The sequence below is a fragment of the Phocoena phocoena genome, chromosome 15 (genome assembly GCF_963924675.1).
Source record: "Phocoena phocoena chromosome 15, mPhoPho1.1, whole genome shotgun sequence".
NCBI lineage: Eukaryota > Metazoa > Chordata > Mammalia > Artiodactyla > Phocoenidae > Phocoena > Phocoena phocoena.
Window position 1 is genome coordinate 9,334,266 of NC_089233.1, and position 18,079 is coordinate 9,352,344.

General features: G+C 52.4%; 2 protein-coding genes and 1 non-coding gene across 3 annotated transcripts; 2 read left to right on the forward strand and 1 right to left on the reverse strand.

The window, feature by feature from the left end:
• Positions 1-3,434: 3,434 nt before the first annotated feature.
• Positions 3,435-4,594, reverse strand: DNAJC30 (DnaJ heat shock protein family (Hsp40) member C30). Its single transcript, XM_065893149.1, has one exon. It carries the CDS (start codon positions 4,571-4,573, stop codon positions 3,893-3,895), a length of 681 nt encoding a protein of 226 aa, XP_065749221.1. The 5' UTR covers positions 4,574-4,594; the 3' UTR covers positions 3,435-3,892.
• Positions 4,595-4,781: 187 nt separating this feature from the next.
• BUD23 (BUD23 rRNA methyltransferase and ribosome maturation factor) lies at positions 4,782-15,983 on the forward strand. Its single transcript, XM_065892683.1, has 12 exons — positions 4,782-4,829; positions 4,933-4,970; positions 6,322-6,417; positions 6,513-6,595; positions 6,691-6,787; positions 8,977-9,073; positions 10,300-10,350; positions 11,085-11,170; positions 11,409-11,454; positions 11,621-11,679; positions 15,697-15,786; positions 15,929-15,983. Exons 1-12 carry the CDS (start codon positions 4,782-4,784, stop codon positions 15,981-15,983), a joined length of 846 nt encoding a protein of 281 aa, XP_065748755.1.
• Positions 15,162-15,293, forward strand: LOC136135770 (small Cajal body-specific RNA 20). Its single transcript, XR_010656613.1, has one exon. It is a non-coding gene; the product is annotated as a small Cajal body-specific RNA 20 (non-coding RNA).
• Positions 15,984-18,079: the final 2,096 nt, after the last annotated feature.

The window sequence follows — 18,079 nt, forward strand, 5'->3', positions numbered from 1 at the left end:
AGATTTTTATGCAAAGTCTTCCAAGTTTTGAATATTGCCTAAAGTTAAGACACTGTGCTAGCCACAGCCAAATGCTGTGTGCAGGTCAGCTGTGGCCTGTGAACCACGAATCTCGGTCAGTTCTTCGTCCTCTGGAAACAGGCCTTCTTTTGTCTAGCAGCAGTCCCCTCCCAGGACCGAGGATGTGAACACTGACAGGGCAGAGGCAGGATGGGAGGGCCAACCCATCTCAAGACTAGCGACGGAGCCCCAGGTTTGTATAGCCTTAAGAGACAGTGGCGAGATGGCTAGATCCATAGTGATGCTATGACCTTACAACAGATGGTGAAGGTGAGCTCTCTGCTTCTGGAGGATGAGAGCACCTAGCAATCCCCAGCATATGCAAGTTCATGAGGTCCAGACTCAGGTCTTGCTACCACCCTAAAACACTAACAGAGGGACCCCAGGTGCTTTGCACAAACCCGATGGCCCCCAGGGCTCCAAGCCTGGCCTGAGAGCCAAGCCGCTGAGGGCAGGCAAGGCGTGCCTTCTACAGTCCTGCTCAGAGGCAAGAGACAGTGTGTGACCTCATCACAGGGCTGAGGAACTGAGAGGGCAAAGGCCAGGAGAGCGCACTGAATTCCAGGGAGTGAAGTAACACCGCTACTTACCAGCTGTCCCTTCTCTCAGCCTCCCTTCACAGGATCTGGTGACATTCCTGGAAGCCCAAAGGCCCGAGACAAGACCCCTACTCCTCGCCATTTTCCATAAGCAGGTGTGGTGGCCACTCACTTGGGCTCCACCCTTGGCGTCTCAGCTTCAGGCTGTGGCTATAAGGGATGGAGATATATATACATGGTCAGTAATGACCACCGGACAACTCACTGGCCTAAGGTAGGCTATTCTTATTCATCTTGGCTCATGCTGGGACCATTACAGAGGGCAAGGCGCACTCAGCGAATGAGATGCCAGAACCGCAGAAGGAAGCAAGAAATCTTACTCCTTCAGCACTGGGATGTGTAAAGGATCTTTTCACCCTGCAATAAATGAAGGACAATGGAGGGGAAAACAGTTAGGCTCAGGAGGAATAAAATGAAGTCCTGATCAAGCCCAAAGACACTATCACAATTGCCTAGACAGGTACACCTTGATTCCTATGCTCTTGTCCGCGTCGCCCCATTAGGATCTGTGTGTGCCGCTCACTCAGCCTGGCACTCTTCTTCACGCCTTACCCAATGAGCACAGCATGGAGCATGCTGGGCCCCTCTTGTCCAAAGTCTCTCTTCCTAGGTCCAAACTTATAGTTTTGTTTCAGTTTGTGACCAAAGGGAGAAAAGGGACTGAAGCTGACCATGTCTCAGCCTTCCTCCTCTATCAGGAACTGGGGAGCAGCCCCTAGAAGGCAGGGGCTAATGTCCATGGCCTGGTTTAGCCTCTCCTCCCCAGGACAGCTAAGAAGTTGAAAAAGGACAACTGCAGGGGGGCCAGAAAGGGAGAAATGATGTAATAGGAACAAGCTGGGGAGGGTCCTTCAAAAAGCCTCCCACACATCTCCCCTCCCATGAAGAGCCCAGATTGAGTTTCAGGGATGGTAGGGAGTGGGATCTCTCAGAGTTTAGCTCTGGCCTAAAAAAAACAGAGGCAGGCAGGATGGCACTATAGAATAGAGTGGGCCTAGTTCTAGGCCTAAGGAGAGGCTTAGAGTTGGATGATTAATAAATTTTATCGACTACCCTGTTTGGAGTTGCATGGAATGTTCCAGAAGTTTCACAGAGTCTGGACCCCACTACTCCAAACCTTCTGGGTCTACCTCCATGTTCTGGGACCCAAGGGAATGTTCTTCACTGTGATTTTCACGGAGAGAAAACGAACTTGAGAGATCTATGTCAAAGAGACCATGAGAAAGATCCCAGATTATCACAGACCACTAGTGCTTTCACAAACAAGACCCAAAGGAACCCCAACTCCATTTGATTGAAACTTTGATAGAATCTTGCCCCAAGGACACTGTTATGCCCCAACTCCTTGGTTGAAAATCACTAGCCTCTGTACTTTTTACTAAGCTTCACTTCCTGTAGTTTGTGTTTTGAAAAGACTTTCCCTCTTGTTTTCCAGATATGAAACATAGTAACATTAAATGTTCTTTTTTAAAGTATATATGCCATTTCCCCCAAACCAAGGCTTCATGAGCCCAGCATGTCTGAACCAGAGTAGGCTTAAATCTTTACTACTGAATCATATGGTCACTGCAAAGCCACGACTAAGAGTTTGCCCCCAACCTCCAAGGCTAGAGAAAACAGAATGGTTCCCAAGAGACCAAGATGCACTAGCTATGGGTTTCTCCCAATTTATCCAAGGACTGCCACAAAAGATTGAGTGCAGGAACTGGTGTTAATATAGCAAAGCGCCTCTGGCTTTGTTTAGAACCTACTTAGGCCCTTACCTTTGCAGAAAATCTCCTGCAAAGGTTTTCCTACCCCACAGCTTTACGCTCCACAGTACATACCTGAGTACCTACCATCTCACAGCTAAGCCACACCCCACATGCAGTGATTCACCGTTAAGAGAACTGGATTACCACAGCTCTAGCCAAGTGACAACCCACTGCACCAATTAGGAAAAGAGGAAACAAAGAACAACCAAAAAACCCTCAGCCAGCTCTGAATAAGGAAGTGCGCTTCCATCCTGTGCCTCCTGTCACTCAACAGTCCGGTCTACTCAAACTCCCCCAATTCCCACAGCTTCAAGTAGCCATGTTTCAAGGACTTGGCTTGTAGGACCTGCGATAAGCACTGCCAGTGAAACAGGAGGCTGGGCCACACTCAGGTGACTCAAAACTCCCAGTTTGTTGCTCTATTTTTGGGAAGGGAGGAGCTGCACAGTTAGCAATGGGGCTGGCTGGTCAAGGGATGACCAGGCGCCAGGCACAGTGTCCCAAGGACAAACCTGACTCTACTGGCACTATATATATATATATATATATATATATATTTTTTTTTTTTTTTTTTTTTTTTCTTTTTCCCCCCTGCTGCTGCACCATGTGGGATCTTAGTTCTCCAACCAGGGATTGAACCTGCGCCCCCTGCAGTGGAAGCACGTTGTCTTAGCCACTGGACCGTCAGGGAAGACCCTGGCATCATACTTTAATCACTGAGCCTATTAGAACATGGATAATCAAGTGTGACAGACCGAAAGAGAGCAAACGATTTGCTCCTCTGCCATCACGCCCACAGAGTAACCTCTCCGAGGTCATACATTAGATAAGCATGGGAACAGGAAGGCTCATTCCTTACGCTCATGACCTTGCTTTCTTTCCCACTCACACTCACCACCAACAGAAGGCGGAGTGGGGTCTGACCACCAAAGAATGGCCAGGTTCCCACAGATCACATCCTTACGCTGCACTGCGTCTCACCTGTGGCTTGGGGAACTCACAGAAAGACAAGTTTCTTATCACCCCAGAATTTTTCTTTTGGCAGTCACAATTAGTCACATTGCACGTTTCAAGGTTACAGAGGAGCCCCACGCTACACACGTGGGGCAGGAGCAGACGAGTCTTGCTCGGAGCTTTACAGGAAAGCCACAGCAAGTGTTCCAGAAATTGACAACATCTGGAAGCAGGCACCCCAGGGCCTCCAGGAAACCCCTCACTCTCGGGCTTTCGGGACTCCTCACTGGGAGCCATTTTCTTGGGCATCAAAAAGCCTCCTTTTCTGGACCAGAGGGGTAGGGATATGCAGGTCAATGGCTAAGCTGGCCGGGTGGGGAAGGGAAAGGGGAGAGCAGTTCCTTCGGACCCCAGTAGAGGTAGACAACAGCAGACAATGGAGGCAACGGGTTCAAGAAGACAGGCCGTTTTCTTGGGGGTTGGGGGGGCGGTGGCGCGGCTGCTCCCCTTCCCTCCGCTCTCCAATTAAAAACGAAAACCCATGATGATGAAAACTGTGAACAGAACCACGAATAAAGCCGTGTCTCGGGTCTCGTCCCAGCGTAAGCCTTTCTTGGCCCGGTCCTCCCGCTGCTTGCGAAGGGCCTCCCGCCGGGCCCTCATGCGCCGCTCGCGCTCCAGCTGCTCGCCGTAGTGCGCCTGGTAGAAGGCGTCAAAGTCGAACATGGTGCGGTTGGCTCCCGACGAGGCCTGACCGCGGCCCTGGGTCCGAGAGGCAGGCGGCTGGGTGCGGGGCGAGTCGGGGTCGGCGGCGGGCGTCTTGGAGGGCCGGACCCCGGGGCCGCGCAGGTCCTCGTCGCTGAGCAGGCCGCGGTCATACTTGCGACGCAGGGTGGTACTGCCCAGCACCACGTAGGCCTGGGAGATGCGCGTGAACCGCTCGGCAGCCTCGGCGCTCCCGGCGTTGCGGTCCGGGTGGTAAAGGAAGCTCTGCCGGTAGTAAGCCGCCTTGATCTGCGCCTGCGTGGCCGTGGAGGGGACGCCGAGCAGCTCATAGAGCGCCGTGCGCGAGTACGGGCCGTCGCTCCGAGAATAAGTTCTCGCTTCTAGGCCCAAGCCCAATCCCAAGTTTTGTGGAACCCCCCGGGCCCGCCACAACCTCCACAGTAATAGCCGTGACCATCTCACATCGCGCTGGGCGGCCATCTTGAATGAGTCAGGCGGGCGGTGCAAGATGAACTGGCCAATGGGAGGCGTGCGTTTTTCGCATCCAGTCGGCCCTTGTAGCCAATCGAGTAAAAGAGAAGGCGGGGAGATGGGTGGAGCATGCTATTACGAGGCGGGCGCCAGGCCGAGGACATAAAAGCCGGACACCGGAAACAAATCGCGCGAGTGCTGTTGCTGAGGCGTGGGGATGGCGGCACGTGGGCAGAGACCCGAGCGCAGCGGGCCTCCGGAGCTGGTGAGGCCTGTGTTCCGCGGACACCCCTCTCTCCTCTTCTGGGGCCTCCGCGTCTTAATTTCTTCCTCGACTCCCCACCCTTTTTTTTTTCTCGTTCCTGCAGTTTTACGACAAGAATGAAGCCCGGAAATACGTGCGCAAGTAAGTGGAGCCTGGATGTTGCGAGGCGTCGGGGGTCGGGAACCGGCAAGTTGCCCTGGTTGCGGAGGTTGCTTGGAAAGCACGCAGAATTTGGGGGTGGGGGAAGGAAGAGACCTGAGTTGATCCCACTTTTGACACTGGAAGAGTCAATTTTAAACTTAAGAATGGGTCTCAGTAACCTTAGCATCAGAATGGGGGGGATCACGCCTACTTTCTCTCGTACGACAGCTTATTTTAAGCATGTGATAAAACAGGTAGGACGCAGTGGAGATGTGTAAGGGATCAGTGCTGTTGGGGGGAAGGAAATAATATTCATGGAATGCTTACTGTACGCCGCAGGTTACATTATCTCAGTAAATCCTTAGGACAGCTGTTGGTAGAGTATCTGAATTTCGTAGAGGAGAGTTTTTTGTATAATTATGAAGTTAGTTAACAGATGACGGCTAGAGCAAGGACTTCCAAACCTTTTTTTCCGATACAGTATTCTGTAAGAAAGTTCTGCAGATATCTCTTTTCTCTTTTTTATTCAAATTGGAGTATCAGACAGAGTCAGCAAAAACCCTTTGGTCAGTTGTCATTATGTAGCAAATAGAAACTTTTTTCTAGTTGCAGAGCCCTGTGTTAGGCATTTTGAAAACTGGTACGTGTGATTCTCCCTGGATCTTGGGAAAGCCAGATACACTCTAGACCTCTTCTGTTCAGTATGGTAACCAGTAGTCGTCAGCCATCTATTGAAACATATTTAATCTGATACACTTCATGTGAAGAAAATGTAGAATGCTTTATTGTTTTTTATGTTATGTATTGAAATGATGTTTTGAGTATACTGGATTAAATAAAGTGTAATATTGAATATGTTGGGTTAACTATTACTACAGTTAACTTTACATATTTAATTTCTTTTTAAACGTAGCTTCTAGAATGTCCCAAGTGGCTTGCGTTATGTTTCTCATGGACAGCACTGCTATAATTCTTACTGTGTCGTCTTCACCCTTCTATATGGGAGTAGTTACAGTGGATAATTCTTCTAGAAGACATATATTTAAGTAATACAGTGTCAAAGCCTGGCAGAGTTGAAAATACCCAATGGTTGGTCATTAGATAAATGATATGTTAACTTCACATTAGCTCTGCAGCTACTACAGTTTTAATTTGTGTCAGAACAAAATAACACGTTGTATTACATGGACTTCTGGGGTCACTTTTAAATAGTTGTAGTCCAGTTTGTTGACCGGGAAAGGGTACCTCAGGATGATTGTTTCTTTCTCTCTTTCTTTGGCTTTTCTTGGTCTGGGTGAGGTTTTAGCCCAGAGCTCCTTTACCACTTGCTTGTGTTTCTGCCTTTTTATAGCTCACGGATGATTGATGTCCAAACCAAGATGGCTGGGCGAGCGTTGGAGCTCCTCTGTCTGCCTGAGGGTCAACCTTGTTACCTGTTGGATATTGGGTGAGATCCTGGGGCTCACTTCAGATAGTCCAGGTAGGTGGTGGGGTGTCTTTGCTACTCACAGTGTTGAGTCCCCATTTGATTGTGTCTTCCAGCTGTGGTTCTGGGCTGAGTGGAGATTACCTCTCAGATGAGGGGCACTACTGGGTGGGCATTGACATCAGCCCTGCCATGCTGGGTAAGTATGTCCTATTTAGCCCTGGAGTGGACTCCCCTGCATGAGTATGGAACAGTGATGCAGATTGATTCCTCACCTACTCTTCTCCAATGTAGATGTGGCCTTGGACCGAGACACGGAGGGAGACCTGCTTCTGGGGGACATGGGTCAGGGCATCCCCTTCAAACCGGGCTCCTTTGATGGTTGTATCAGGTGAGAGTCTTCAGGTCCTGCTTTTAGTCCTGCAGGCCAGTGCTTCCCAAACCTGGCTGTGGAGCAGAATCACACAGAATACTTAAAAGTACACATCCCCCAGGATTTCCAGATGTATAAGCTCAGAGCAAGGCCCCCAAATATGTATTCTTTTGTATTTCAAAACTACTCCTGTGATTATCTTGCACTGCCAGGTTCAGGCACCATGGTATAAGTTTCTCTGCTTTGTGTGTGGGGGTGTGTGTGGAGGGGTGGTCTTCTGAGCCTCTAGGAGCCATTTTGTGGGTCCCAGCAGCCATCTTGTTGACTTCTTTTCAAAGGACTTTGTAGTGGAGAGTGACCCCAATTGCTCCAATCTCTTCGGTGGCTTAGGAGTCATTTCTGTGGCGTCAGGTTCAAGTTTTGAATGTGTACGTAGTACTTTGATAACAGATCTTAGAACACTGAAATTACAGTTAGAAACGTCAAGTTGTTCTTTGTCTTCTGTGGTAAGTTCTGTTTAGTATTTGGTTTAGTGTTTTGTTGGTGGGGTGGAGGTAGGGGCTAGGGTAGGAAGTCATAGTTTAATCATTACCTGGGGGAAGACCTCCTGTGATGATAGATTGAGCTGTAGCTATACACAGTAGGAATCTGGGTGAGGAGTACAAATCTGGATTTGAAGGGTTTTTTTAGGGTATGGGATTAGTTTACATGTGGGAACAAAGCAGGAGGGGAGAAAAAACATTTCAAAGATAGCAATTGCTTTTTAGTAATGATCAGGTGAGATGTTCTAAGCTGCAGAAAACCAAAGGCCAGCAATTTGGTCTTGTATGTTTCAGGAGTAAATAGTCATTTTTAGTTTGTTTTTAAGAGGAGGGGTGGTATGGCAGGCTTTTTCTTTTTTTTTTTTTTTTTTTTTTTTTTTTTGTGGTACGCGGGCCTCTCACTGCTGGGGCCTCTCCCGTTGCACAGGCTCCGGACGCACAGGCTCAGCGGCCATGGCTCACAGGCCCAGCCGCTCCGCGGCATGTGGGATCTTCCCAGACCGGGGCACGAACCTGTGTCCCCTGCATTGGCAGGCGGACGCTCAACCACTGCGCCACCAGGGAAGCCCAGCAGGCTTTTTCTTTTCAGCATTTCTTACCTGCAAGAAATTGTCCAAGGTGCTATGCTGTTTGTGGAAATAAAGGTCCCTGTTTTTAAGACTCCATGGTTTTTTAGGTGCTATAAGATGTGGACCAAGTTACTAAACGTGAGCCCCAGTGTGGGGTGTGTACTAGGGACTCATGGGACCCACCAGAGTTATGAAGAGAAGTAAGAGCACAGGAAAGCAGGAGGGGCCGGGGCTGGGCCCTGAGGTTGGGAGGAATTTGGATAGTCAAGGAGAGGGTTTCAGAGTGAAGGAACAGTGTGAGCAAAAGCACATAAGTGGGTGGGGAAAGGAGTCTAATAGGTGTAGGGAGGAATGAGAAATTCTACGGAAGATGAGATTGTGTGGGGTCGGTTCCTAGAGGCTTTTAACTCCATCCCGAGAAGTTTGGGTTTTACTCAGTAGTTGATGGGGAGCTGGGGAGTGACGAGATCGGGTCTGTGTTGTAGGAGGATTATTTAAAAGAAGAGAGAAGACGCGAGAGGAGAGATAAGTTAGGTTGTCGAAGCAATGGAGGCGGTAATGAGTGCTGACCAAGGAGAGTAGTGGAGGATCGTAAAAGCTGGAAGAGGCGGTCGGACACACCAGCAGGGTTTGGGGTTCTGTAGATGTATGTGCACAGCAGTGAGGAGGGGAGTGTCGGAAAGGAGAACATAGTAGCTGCTTGAGGCTTTAAATCTGGGGATGGTGGAGACAGTTAGCAGGTACAGTTGAAGGAAGTGATTTAGGAGGAGAGCGAATGGCTTTGTGTAAGTCCAAAGCATATTTCCCTTGATTGGAGGAAGGGAATGAAGGGGTAGGTGGCAGGGAGAGCCTTGACCTGCTGAGTAATGCTAAACTTGAGATGTGTGCAGAAGCAAGGTTAAGGAAATGTTTCCTTGGACTGGCCACGAGAAGTTCACATTCACCTTCGTAGACCCTATTTGGTCCAACGTTGTAGAATAGTGACCTGGAGTGGACCTGCACGTGCCAACAAAGAGTCGTGGGCAGGAGGGTTTCATCTGGAGATCGAACCTTGCGTATCGCTCCCTTTCCTGACTAGGTCCCTTCCTCTTTTCAGCATTTCTGCGGTGCAGTGGCTCTGTAATGCTAACAAGAAGTCCGACATTCCTGCCAAGCGCCTGTACTGCTTCTTTTCTGCTCTTTACTCTGTTCTGGTGAGTATGAGATCTCCTTCCCACCTGGGCTGGCTGCCTGTCCCTCCCTTGCCCTGCAGATAGCATGATGAAGTGGAGGTGCCCCGTGGGAATGCCATTTAGATGGGACCACACGGGATGGCAGGACCTCATTGTTGGCTACTTCGGTCCAAGTCTTCAGCCCCCAAAAAAGGAAAGCTCAGGGGGCTGACGCTCTAGTGAAATGCGAAGACATTGATGTCAGAATCTGAGACTGATCACAACTCTTGTGTCCAGTCTGCTGAATACCAGTCAGAAGTTGGCTTGGGGGCCTGGACGCCACAGAGGGAGGATAGGGACAGCATTTCGAGGCCACACAGAGGACACCTTCTAGAGTGCTCACATCCTTCAACTCCCACCTTGCCTTCCACCAACTGCCAGTGCTCAGATGGGGAGCAGGGTGGTTATTTACCACTGAGAGAGCCTTTATTAGCTTTTTCTTGTCTTTTATTTATTTGTTCGTTTGTTTATTTATTTATTTGGGCCACACCGCTTGGCTTCAGGCCCCTGCAAAGAAAGCGCTGAGTCCTAAGCACTGGACTGCTGGGGAATTCCCTATCTTGTCTTTAGAAGTGATGGTGTTGATTTCCACTGTTTACTAGGATTAGATGATAGTCTGCGATTCTAAGTCCTAAAAGTGAGTTCTTTCACATTTTTTTTTTTGGATCCAGGTGTTTCTTGGTCCCCTTAGTCCCCCTCACCCTGGCTTTCTTAGAGTGGGTTGTTCTGGCAGATAGCTGCGTCTTGTGCGTTATATGGTTTCTCTTCCTCTCAGGTCCTGGGGTTAACCCTGAAGTTCTGACGGCCTTTGTGTTTGGTTTTCTCTCTGCTGAAATGCTCTTCCCTCAGACATTTAAATAGCCCAGCCGTCTACTACATTCCGGTCTCTGCTCCAGCGTCCCTCAGAGAGAGGCCTTCCTTGAGCCAGAAGTAAACTTGATAGTTGCTGTCATGCACCATCCCTTGTCCTAAGTTATTTTTCTTTTTGGCACTTAATCACTACTGTAAATTAGCTACCTCACCCACTAAAACGTGAGCTGCAGAAGTTCGGAGGCTGTCTCTTTTGTCCATGGCTGTTTCCCAGCCCTGAGAACAGTATACCTTGCACATAATGGGAACTCAATAAGCATCTCGTGAATAAGGAAAGGAGGAGCGTCTGGGTTCTGACCCCATGGGATATTTGAAAGATAGCCATGTTTCTGTTGCAGGTCCATGGAGCTCGGGCTGTCCTGCAGCTGTACCCTGAGAACTCAGAGCAGGTGAACCCCTTGGCTAGTGGAGGTACAGGGAAGGGGGAGGGACCCAGAATAGGTCAACATCGTCCTGCTCCTCACCCACCTGCCCTCCTGCTGTTGGGAGGTGACGGAACAAGCAACCTTAGGCTGCTTGGTGGGAAGGGAGGGGCTGAGCTCCTGGGAGTGGTCCCCGTGGCCCCTGCTGGCACATTTTATGACCTAGTGTCCTAAGGAAGAGGGAGGGGTACCTGGGGCGAGGGGCGGGGTGGGGGGGTCTGTCTTCTCTTGACAGAGAAATCATCTGATATTACTGGTTTCCATAACCGGGGGTGGGGAGAGGACGTCACCAGTTGTCTGTTCTATGGAGTGTGATGCATGAGCAGTGAGGGGTGGGAGGTACCGACCCTGACGGACAAGTGGCGAGCTGTCCCTGACTAGTAACATGAATGAGTCTGCCTCGCAGTCGGTGGCCATTCCTCTCCTGAGATTTGAGTCGGGAGGCGGGTCCCTGGGCTGGAAAGTGAGAATCGGGGGGCCTTGCTTGGCCGTAACCCCCGAGGGGGTATCTGCCGTGGCTGCCTCTAGGCTGCACCTTCTCGGCATGGCTTTCGGGGACTCAGCGTTGCGAATAGTCTGATAAAGACGCTCACTTCTCCCAGACAAGGCCCATTCTGGGACCAGAGCGGGGCCAGGGGAGGGGGCGGGAAGCTGCTGCTCCCCCAGCCGCCCTGCCTGACTGCACGCTCTTCTCTCCCCAGTTGGAGCTGATCACGACCCAGGCCACCAGGGCCGGCTTCACTGGTGGTGTGTTGGTGGACTATCCCAACAGCGCCAGAGCCAAGAAGTGAGTGCCGGGAGCCAGGGTGCTGCCCGTGCTGCGGGAGAGAGGGCGGCGGTGTGGCCCTCGTGGGCCGCTGATGCGAGCACCAGAGCAGTGCTGAGTTGGGTCACTGGGGCCCCGGGCAGGCAAGAGGCCTGGCTGTGTCTGTATCTGTATCTGTTTGTGGCAGAGAGGGGGAGGACTTGTCTTGCTCTGTGAGCCTTTCTGAGCCCAGCCCTCACTCTGCACTTTCTTGTTTCAGGTTCTACCTCTGTTTGTTTTCTGGACCTTCGACCTTTATACCAATGGTGAGGGACTTTGAGTTTGTAGGCCCATCTCTTCTGGCTTCCCTTCTTCTGGGGCCGGGCCGTCTACCTGTTAGAAGGGCTCAGGCCTGGGTGCCAGGCCTTCTGGGGTGGGGCAGGTGGGTTGAGAGATCTCCAGGGTGATCTGAGAGCCCTTCGGTTCCTGCAGGCCCAGAACGAAGATGATGAGGAAGAGGAGGCCAGGGAGTCCACGTTCACGGTTGAGAGGTAAGGCTGTCCATCAGCCCTGCCTAAGGCGCAGGCAGTTCCTGCCACCAGGTTCATTGGACACAGCAGCACGACTCCTCCATTTCCCTCTGCTTTCACCAAGTCTGTCAGGGTCCGGTGTGGCAGAGACACCAAGGCGGAAATAGGACCTGGGAACCCTTCAGACCTGTGCCTGCACCTGCCTCCGGCTGAGCTAGTGGAGCCCCTCCGGATGTCTGTGGGCAGCCTTCCTCTCTGCCTGCCCTCTTGCCATACCCAGCAGGCTGTCCCCTCCTCCCAAGGCTGCCTCCTCCACCTACATCCCGGACCCCATCCCCACTTGGCCCCTGTGGCTCTCGTTCCTCTCCCGCATCCTCATGTTTACCCTCCTGAGTCATCCCCATCAGCACACAAACATCCTGCGCGATTTCTCCTGTCTTCAGAAAGGGTCCTGCCTTAACCCCGTAACAGCTCCTGGCGGCCACCCTGTTCGTCGGCTTCCCTTTATGACCGAACTCCTCACACTGTCTCCTCTGCCATTCTCGCTCCTCTCCTCTGGCTCATGCTTGTCTCATCACAAATTGCTCTCTTTTTTTTTCAGTACGCGGGCCTCTCACGGTTGTGGCCTCTCCCGTTGCGGAGCACAGGCTCCGGACGTGCAGGCTCAGCAGCCATGGCTCACGGGCCCAGCCGCTCCGCGGCATGTGAGATCTTCCCGGACCAGGGCACGAACCCGTGTCCCCTGCATCGGCAGGTGGACTCCCAACCACTGCGCCACCAGGGAAGCCCCACAGATGGCTCTCTTGATCAAGGCCACCGCCAGGCTGTCTCGCCAAACCCATGGTCACTTCCCAGTCTTTTTTCCTTCTCCATCTTCATTGTAACTTGCCTGCTCATTAGGAGCTGATGCAGCCGATCGCTCCCCTAATGCTTTCCTCACTTGGCCTCCCACCCACGGTCCCGGTTTTCTGTTAACCTCACTGGCTGTTCCTTCTTGGTCCACTCTGGGGCCCACCCTGGACCCCTTTTCTCTCTGTGCTGCTGCCTTAGACACCAGCTACAGGTTCAGAACCTCCAGGTTTCTGTGCTTGGTCTCAATCCCACCTCTGCTTTCCAAACCACCTCCCCTCCTAAATATCCATACCTGGACTTCCCACGGGTCTCTGGAACAAAACAGAGCTCTTGGTCTTCATCCCCGAACTTCCTCCCTCCATTCTTTCCATTCTCAGCCCTTCCTGTTTTCCTTACATTTTACATCTAGTCACTCCATCCCTTTTCCCCACTCCTACCTAGTCTCTGTCTTTGCTGCCTAGATTACTGAAAGCTACCTCACTTGTCTCCTTACTTCTGACTTTGCCTCTTTGAATTCATTTGCTGTGCAGCAAGACGGAGACTTCCCTTTTTCTTTTACTTTTTTGAAATGTAAATCATATCTTGCCGTTTCTCTGTTCAGTATCTTCAGTTGAGTTCTTGTTACCTTTATTTTCCCTACCACCTTTCACTGCTCTAAATCATAAGTATTCGTTTACTTGGTATTACTTCTGTCCCCAACTAGAGTGAAAACTTGGTGGGGACTTGACTGTATCCCTGAAACCAGAATCGTGTCTTGTTAGCAAAAGGTGTTCAGTATTTGTTGAAGGAACAATTGATTATGAGGTAGTGAAGAAGGAGGTGATTTCTTAGTTCTGATTAGTAGGGGTGAAAGGTTTTCAGACTCTTAAGACGTTTAAGAGGAAAAATGAGCCGAGAATGGATGAGTTAGGAAGGCCCACCTGTGGTGAAAATCATGAGTGCGGTCCTCCTGTCCACTGTGGATTGATGCCCTCTGACCCATTGGCCCTCCGCGGTCATCTCCCTTAGCTTCCTCAGCCCATTTCCCCGTGGGGACTTGGCGGCTCTCCTAGCCGTTTCTGCTCTAAGGTGCCCATTGCTTGCTCTCAGGGAGTGGTCCCGTCTCCTGCTTCCCCTCCCGTCTATCTTAGGCTCCCTCTTGTCCTCAACGCCGGTGTCTACAGACGACGTGTCCTAACTGTAAACTTAGGTAAGTTGTGGGACCTGATCGTCCATTTCTCGTGTTTAAAACTGGGGGGGATATGCCACCCTCTTGGGCAGTGAGTTGAGTCGAGGGCATGTCTGTACAGGACTCGGCACAGTGCCTGGCGCGGACCTCATTTCCCTACAGGCTCTTCCTCTTGAAGTCCTCGGATTTGAGGAGGGTGGGAGGAGGCCTTTGTCTACTGTAAGGCTGATCGGGCTTCTCCCGGTGCTGTCACTTCTGTCTGATCACATTCAGGCCACTTACTGTAAATAAATAGGTAAATCAAGGAAAAGTATTTTAAACCTTTACCTGACTTATCTCTAATTTCTTCCCCCCGCCCCCCAACAACTTTGCTTGACCTATGTATTCCTTAATCCTCGTCACCCAGCCTCTACCGTACCACTCGTCAGCTGCTCTCTCCAAAGGCTCCGTCCCCTCTGGCATTTGCACTGTGGACTCCGCTTTCCTCTTGGCACCTGTGGTCGGGGTCGCTTACCGTCTTCACTGCTCCCTTTGTCTCCCCGATGACTCTTTCCCATCGTCCCTCCCGCAGCTCACATCTTGCCCCCTGTTCACTGTGCTGCCCCAGAGCTCGTTCTTCCTTAGAGACTCCTGGGGATTAGTCCTGCATCTGTTTAGTCCTGCATCTCCAGCAGCCTGCTTTGCACCTGGCACATCAGACTCCTGCCCCCTCACTGTAGGCCCTCTTAACTTTCTTTCGTGAACTGCTATCTGCACACCCCAGAGTCTAGGACATGTTGTGTTCCTCCTGTGGTAGAAAGCCTCGCTGCTTCCTGGAGGGAGAGCACGCTCCTTGCTGGTTGGTGTTCACACCTCCATGAACTGGACCAGCCAGGTGGGATTCTGAGTTGGTGTTTTTTTTTAATCTGACTTTTACTATTAGGTTAGAACAGATGAGAAGTAGGAGCCGGAAGAGTGTGTCATGCAGTCCGGCTTCCACTGGTCCTCAGGCGAGGAGGACACTTACGAGGATGACTCAATCTTCAGCTGACCCTCAGAGTCTCACTTGGACCCTTCCCCTTCTTACACTCAATGACTCCAGGCAACAGGGCTCTTCTGCTCCCTGACCTTCCTCTTCAGTCCTTTCCCTGTGCCTCATTTTCACGTATTGCTTCTTGTCTGGAATGCTGGCCCGCCTTCTGCATGAAGCAGCTTATCTCTGTGGCCCTCTCCTTTTCCCCATCACTGCCTTAGCAGCTCCTGGCCTCCCTGCTCTTGCTTTGCCTCGTGCGGGTGGTTGCTACCACAGCCCAGCCGTGGACTCTTCAGGGGCAGGGCTGGTTCATAGCCACTGTGGAACATCCACGGGGCGTGCACGCAGGTACTCAGGGAATGGTTACTCAGAGGGCAAGCAGCCTCCGTGGTGTGTTCGACGCTGAAAACAGTTGGATTCCAACTGCCAGATGGGGATGTGGTTTGAGGGCCCAGGCTCCCCTGTTCTCAGGGCCTCTCTCCCATAGAGCTGTGGGAGGTCCCTTTTCTCCTCAGCCAGGACTGGAGGCCAAGATCACCCCTTGAGGATCATTGTCAGGGCTGCCACAAGTGGGGCAGCCTTGTTTTCCTACCTCAGACACCTGTAGTTGCTGGGAGCCCCAACCTGGTCTGTACCAAGCGTGCTGGCCTCACAGCCAGACTAGGGCCTGCTTTCCTTGGATCGGCTCTTGTGAGCCCCAAAAGTAGCTTGGCCCCTGCCTGCCCCACAGGCAGGTATGTATGCCTAACCACGTGGTCAACCGCATGGATGCCTGCGAGCGAGGGGCGTACCCCACGTCTCCTGCCTCCTAAACAACCGCTCTGGCTCCAGCAGATGTCACCAGGAAGGGGTGTCCAGAATGGGGGCTTCTGTTGTGGAAGGGGCATCTGAGGCCACCTGACTCCGGGGAAGCTCACCACACTTACTTGCTGGGATTAACCTGGGTGCCAGCCAGGCCACTCTGTCCTGCTCACAGGACCTGCTCACAGTCGTGTCTCCTGCACAGGGTCCCGTACATGATGGCGAGGCGGGGAGTGGTGAGGAAGAGCCGACAGTGGGTGCTGGAGAAGAAGGAGCGCCGCCGGCGGCAGGGCAAGTGAGTGCAGGGGGGGTGGGGGGGTGGGGGGGTTCTGGCCACCCAGGGCCCGGGGGCTCACCTGCCTCAGGGGTCCCAGGGGGTCTTGTTGTTTTTCCTGAGATGGTTCTGTTCTTCCCGCCCCTGTTACTTCTTCACACAGGGAGGTCCGACCTGACACTCAGTACACCGGCCGCAAGCGCAAGCCCCGCTTCTGAGCAGGCGGCCGCGTCCAGTGGGACAGCTCGGGAACCACACAGTTGTGAGCTGTGCCATCCAGCCCAGGCACTTGCTTCTGGAGGGTTTTCTGCATATTAAAGTGCCTACTTTATCAGCTGACAAAAATAGTGTTTTAGAAAAGTTCTAAAAAAAAAAAAAAAAAAAAAAAAAAAGTTTAAAGTTCTAAAAGTAATTTCTTCACTAAAAAAAGTTCTGAGAGCATCTTATTTTGTTCTAAAAGCAGTAAACCACTTCTGTGGAACTCCGGCTCTGGCATTTTCCAGCTCTGTGATCCTAAACAGATTTCCGAAGTTCCTCTATTGGTGGGGGCTTGATTCCCAGGTTATCAGTTAGGGTCTAAAGAACTTAATGTATGAAAGCATTCTTTTAACCTGCAAGGAACAAGGTAGATTAATTTAGGGCTGCTTATATGTGACTTAGATGAGACTATATTATGTATAACAACACCAGGCAAAGTTGGGAAGCATGGGCAGGATGAAATGAAAGGTATCCGTGGTACCCATTGGCCTGAGGCCTCTGCCCAGTCTCTGGTTTCCCTTTGGTCTGAAGGCATTATCCAGCCCAGCGGCCTGGGCTGACTTTAACCCCGAGCTGCCGCATCAGCTGACCAGTCCAGCGCTTGGTTGCCTCTGGGGCCTGTCTTCTCTCCAGTCACTAGTGGTCAGAAGGACAGGTTCGGCCCCGGGTGGGGGGACTGTCTAGCAGGGTGATGAGAGGGGATCCAGTGGTGGCTTGTGACTCCGGGAAAAGTGGGAAGAGGGGGTCGATCTGGGCCCACAGTACAGAATAGGCGTCAGGGGTTAAGCAGGAGTGGAGAGGTGTTCCGGCGGGGGTGGAGGGGCCAGAGGGTCTGGAAGGTGAAGGCCAAGGGAGGCGGCTGGGATCCTTGGTCTCTGAGCCCTGTGGTGCCACGCAGGATCAGCCCCAGTCCTAAGGCCGTGACACTAAGAAGTCCAGAGCAGAGGCATGGTACAGGTACAAATGTTTATTCTACATAAAAATTTCACAAAATGGGCAGCTGGTTGTACCAAGACCTTTGGTGAAGGGGTGGAGGAGGGGGAGGGGAGTCGCTGTTCAAGAAGGCAACACGGACAGCGGTCACAGTCACTGGGCAGGAGCAAAGCCGAGGGAAGGCGGGGCTCAGACCTGGCCCCAGCCCCTGCTGCATGTGCTCGCATGCATGCTCCTTGCCTGTCAACGGGCGACAGGGGTTTTGGGTGGGGGCACATCTCAGACTTGAGAAGTCCCGAGACAGTGGGGAGGCGGGAGGTGCCCCTCCCTGGCTGGCTGCTGAATACTGCATCCGAGACACCTGACACCCACGTGGCACGTCAGTGGGGGGCAGCAAGGGCAGGACGAGATTGCGGGCGCCTGAAGGGATGCTGACTTCCCGAGCACAAGAGAGCAGGGACCACTGTCCCAAACATGCAACACACAATGGCTTGAGGACCCGACTAGGGCCTGCCCGGGAGAGTGGCTGGCCCGGGCCGTGGGCTTTACCAGTGCAGAGGCCTGACCGGGGCCCGCTCTGCCTCCCTAGCTCCGAGGGTGGCTGGAGACCAGGCACCAGTCAGCCTCTTCCAGAATATTACCTGGGGTCAGGTGTAGCCCAAAGGGGTTGCTCCTGGGGCTGTAGGAATGTGGGAAGGGAGGCTGAGGCAGCTGAAGACCTGTTGGACTCTGCCCCGAGGCAGGGGAGGAAGCCTGGTCTTGACACGGCCAGAAGCCAGAAGCCTTACCCGGCCACGGCGCCCTGAGCCTCCCTGGCAGTGAATTGGCTGTTAGAGGCTTAGAGCTGGGCTGTCTCTCAGGGCCACCCTTCCCCGAACCTGAAAAGCAGCACCATGTGGCCAGCTGGTCCCCAGCCCTCAGGGGGCTTGGCTTATGGGGACAGCTGGAGAGGACACAGGATGGGGCAGATGGGCTGGTCAGTAGGAGGCAAGGTTGGGGTCCAGAGAGCCTTGATCCCAGGAGAGGGCAGACCCCAGGCTGGAGTGGAATTACTGAAGGCTGGGGGAGGGGAGCATAGCTGACTACCCCAGGCAGCCCTGTCTATAAGGGGAGCGGCCTGGGC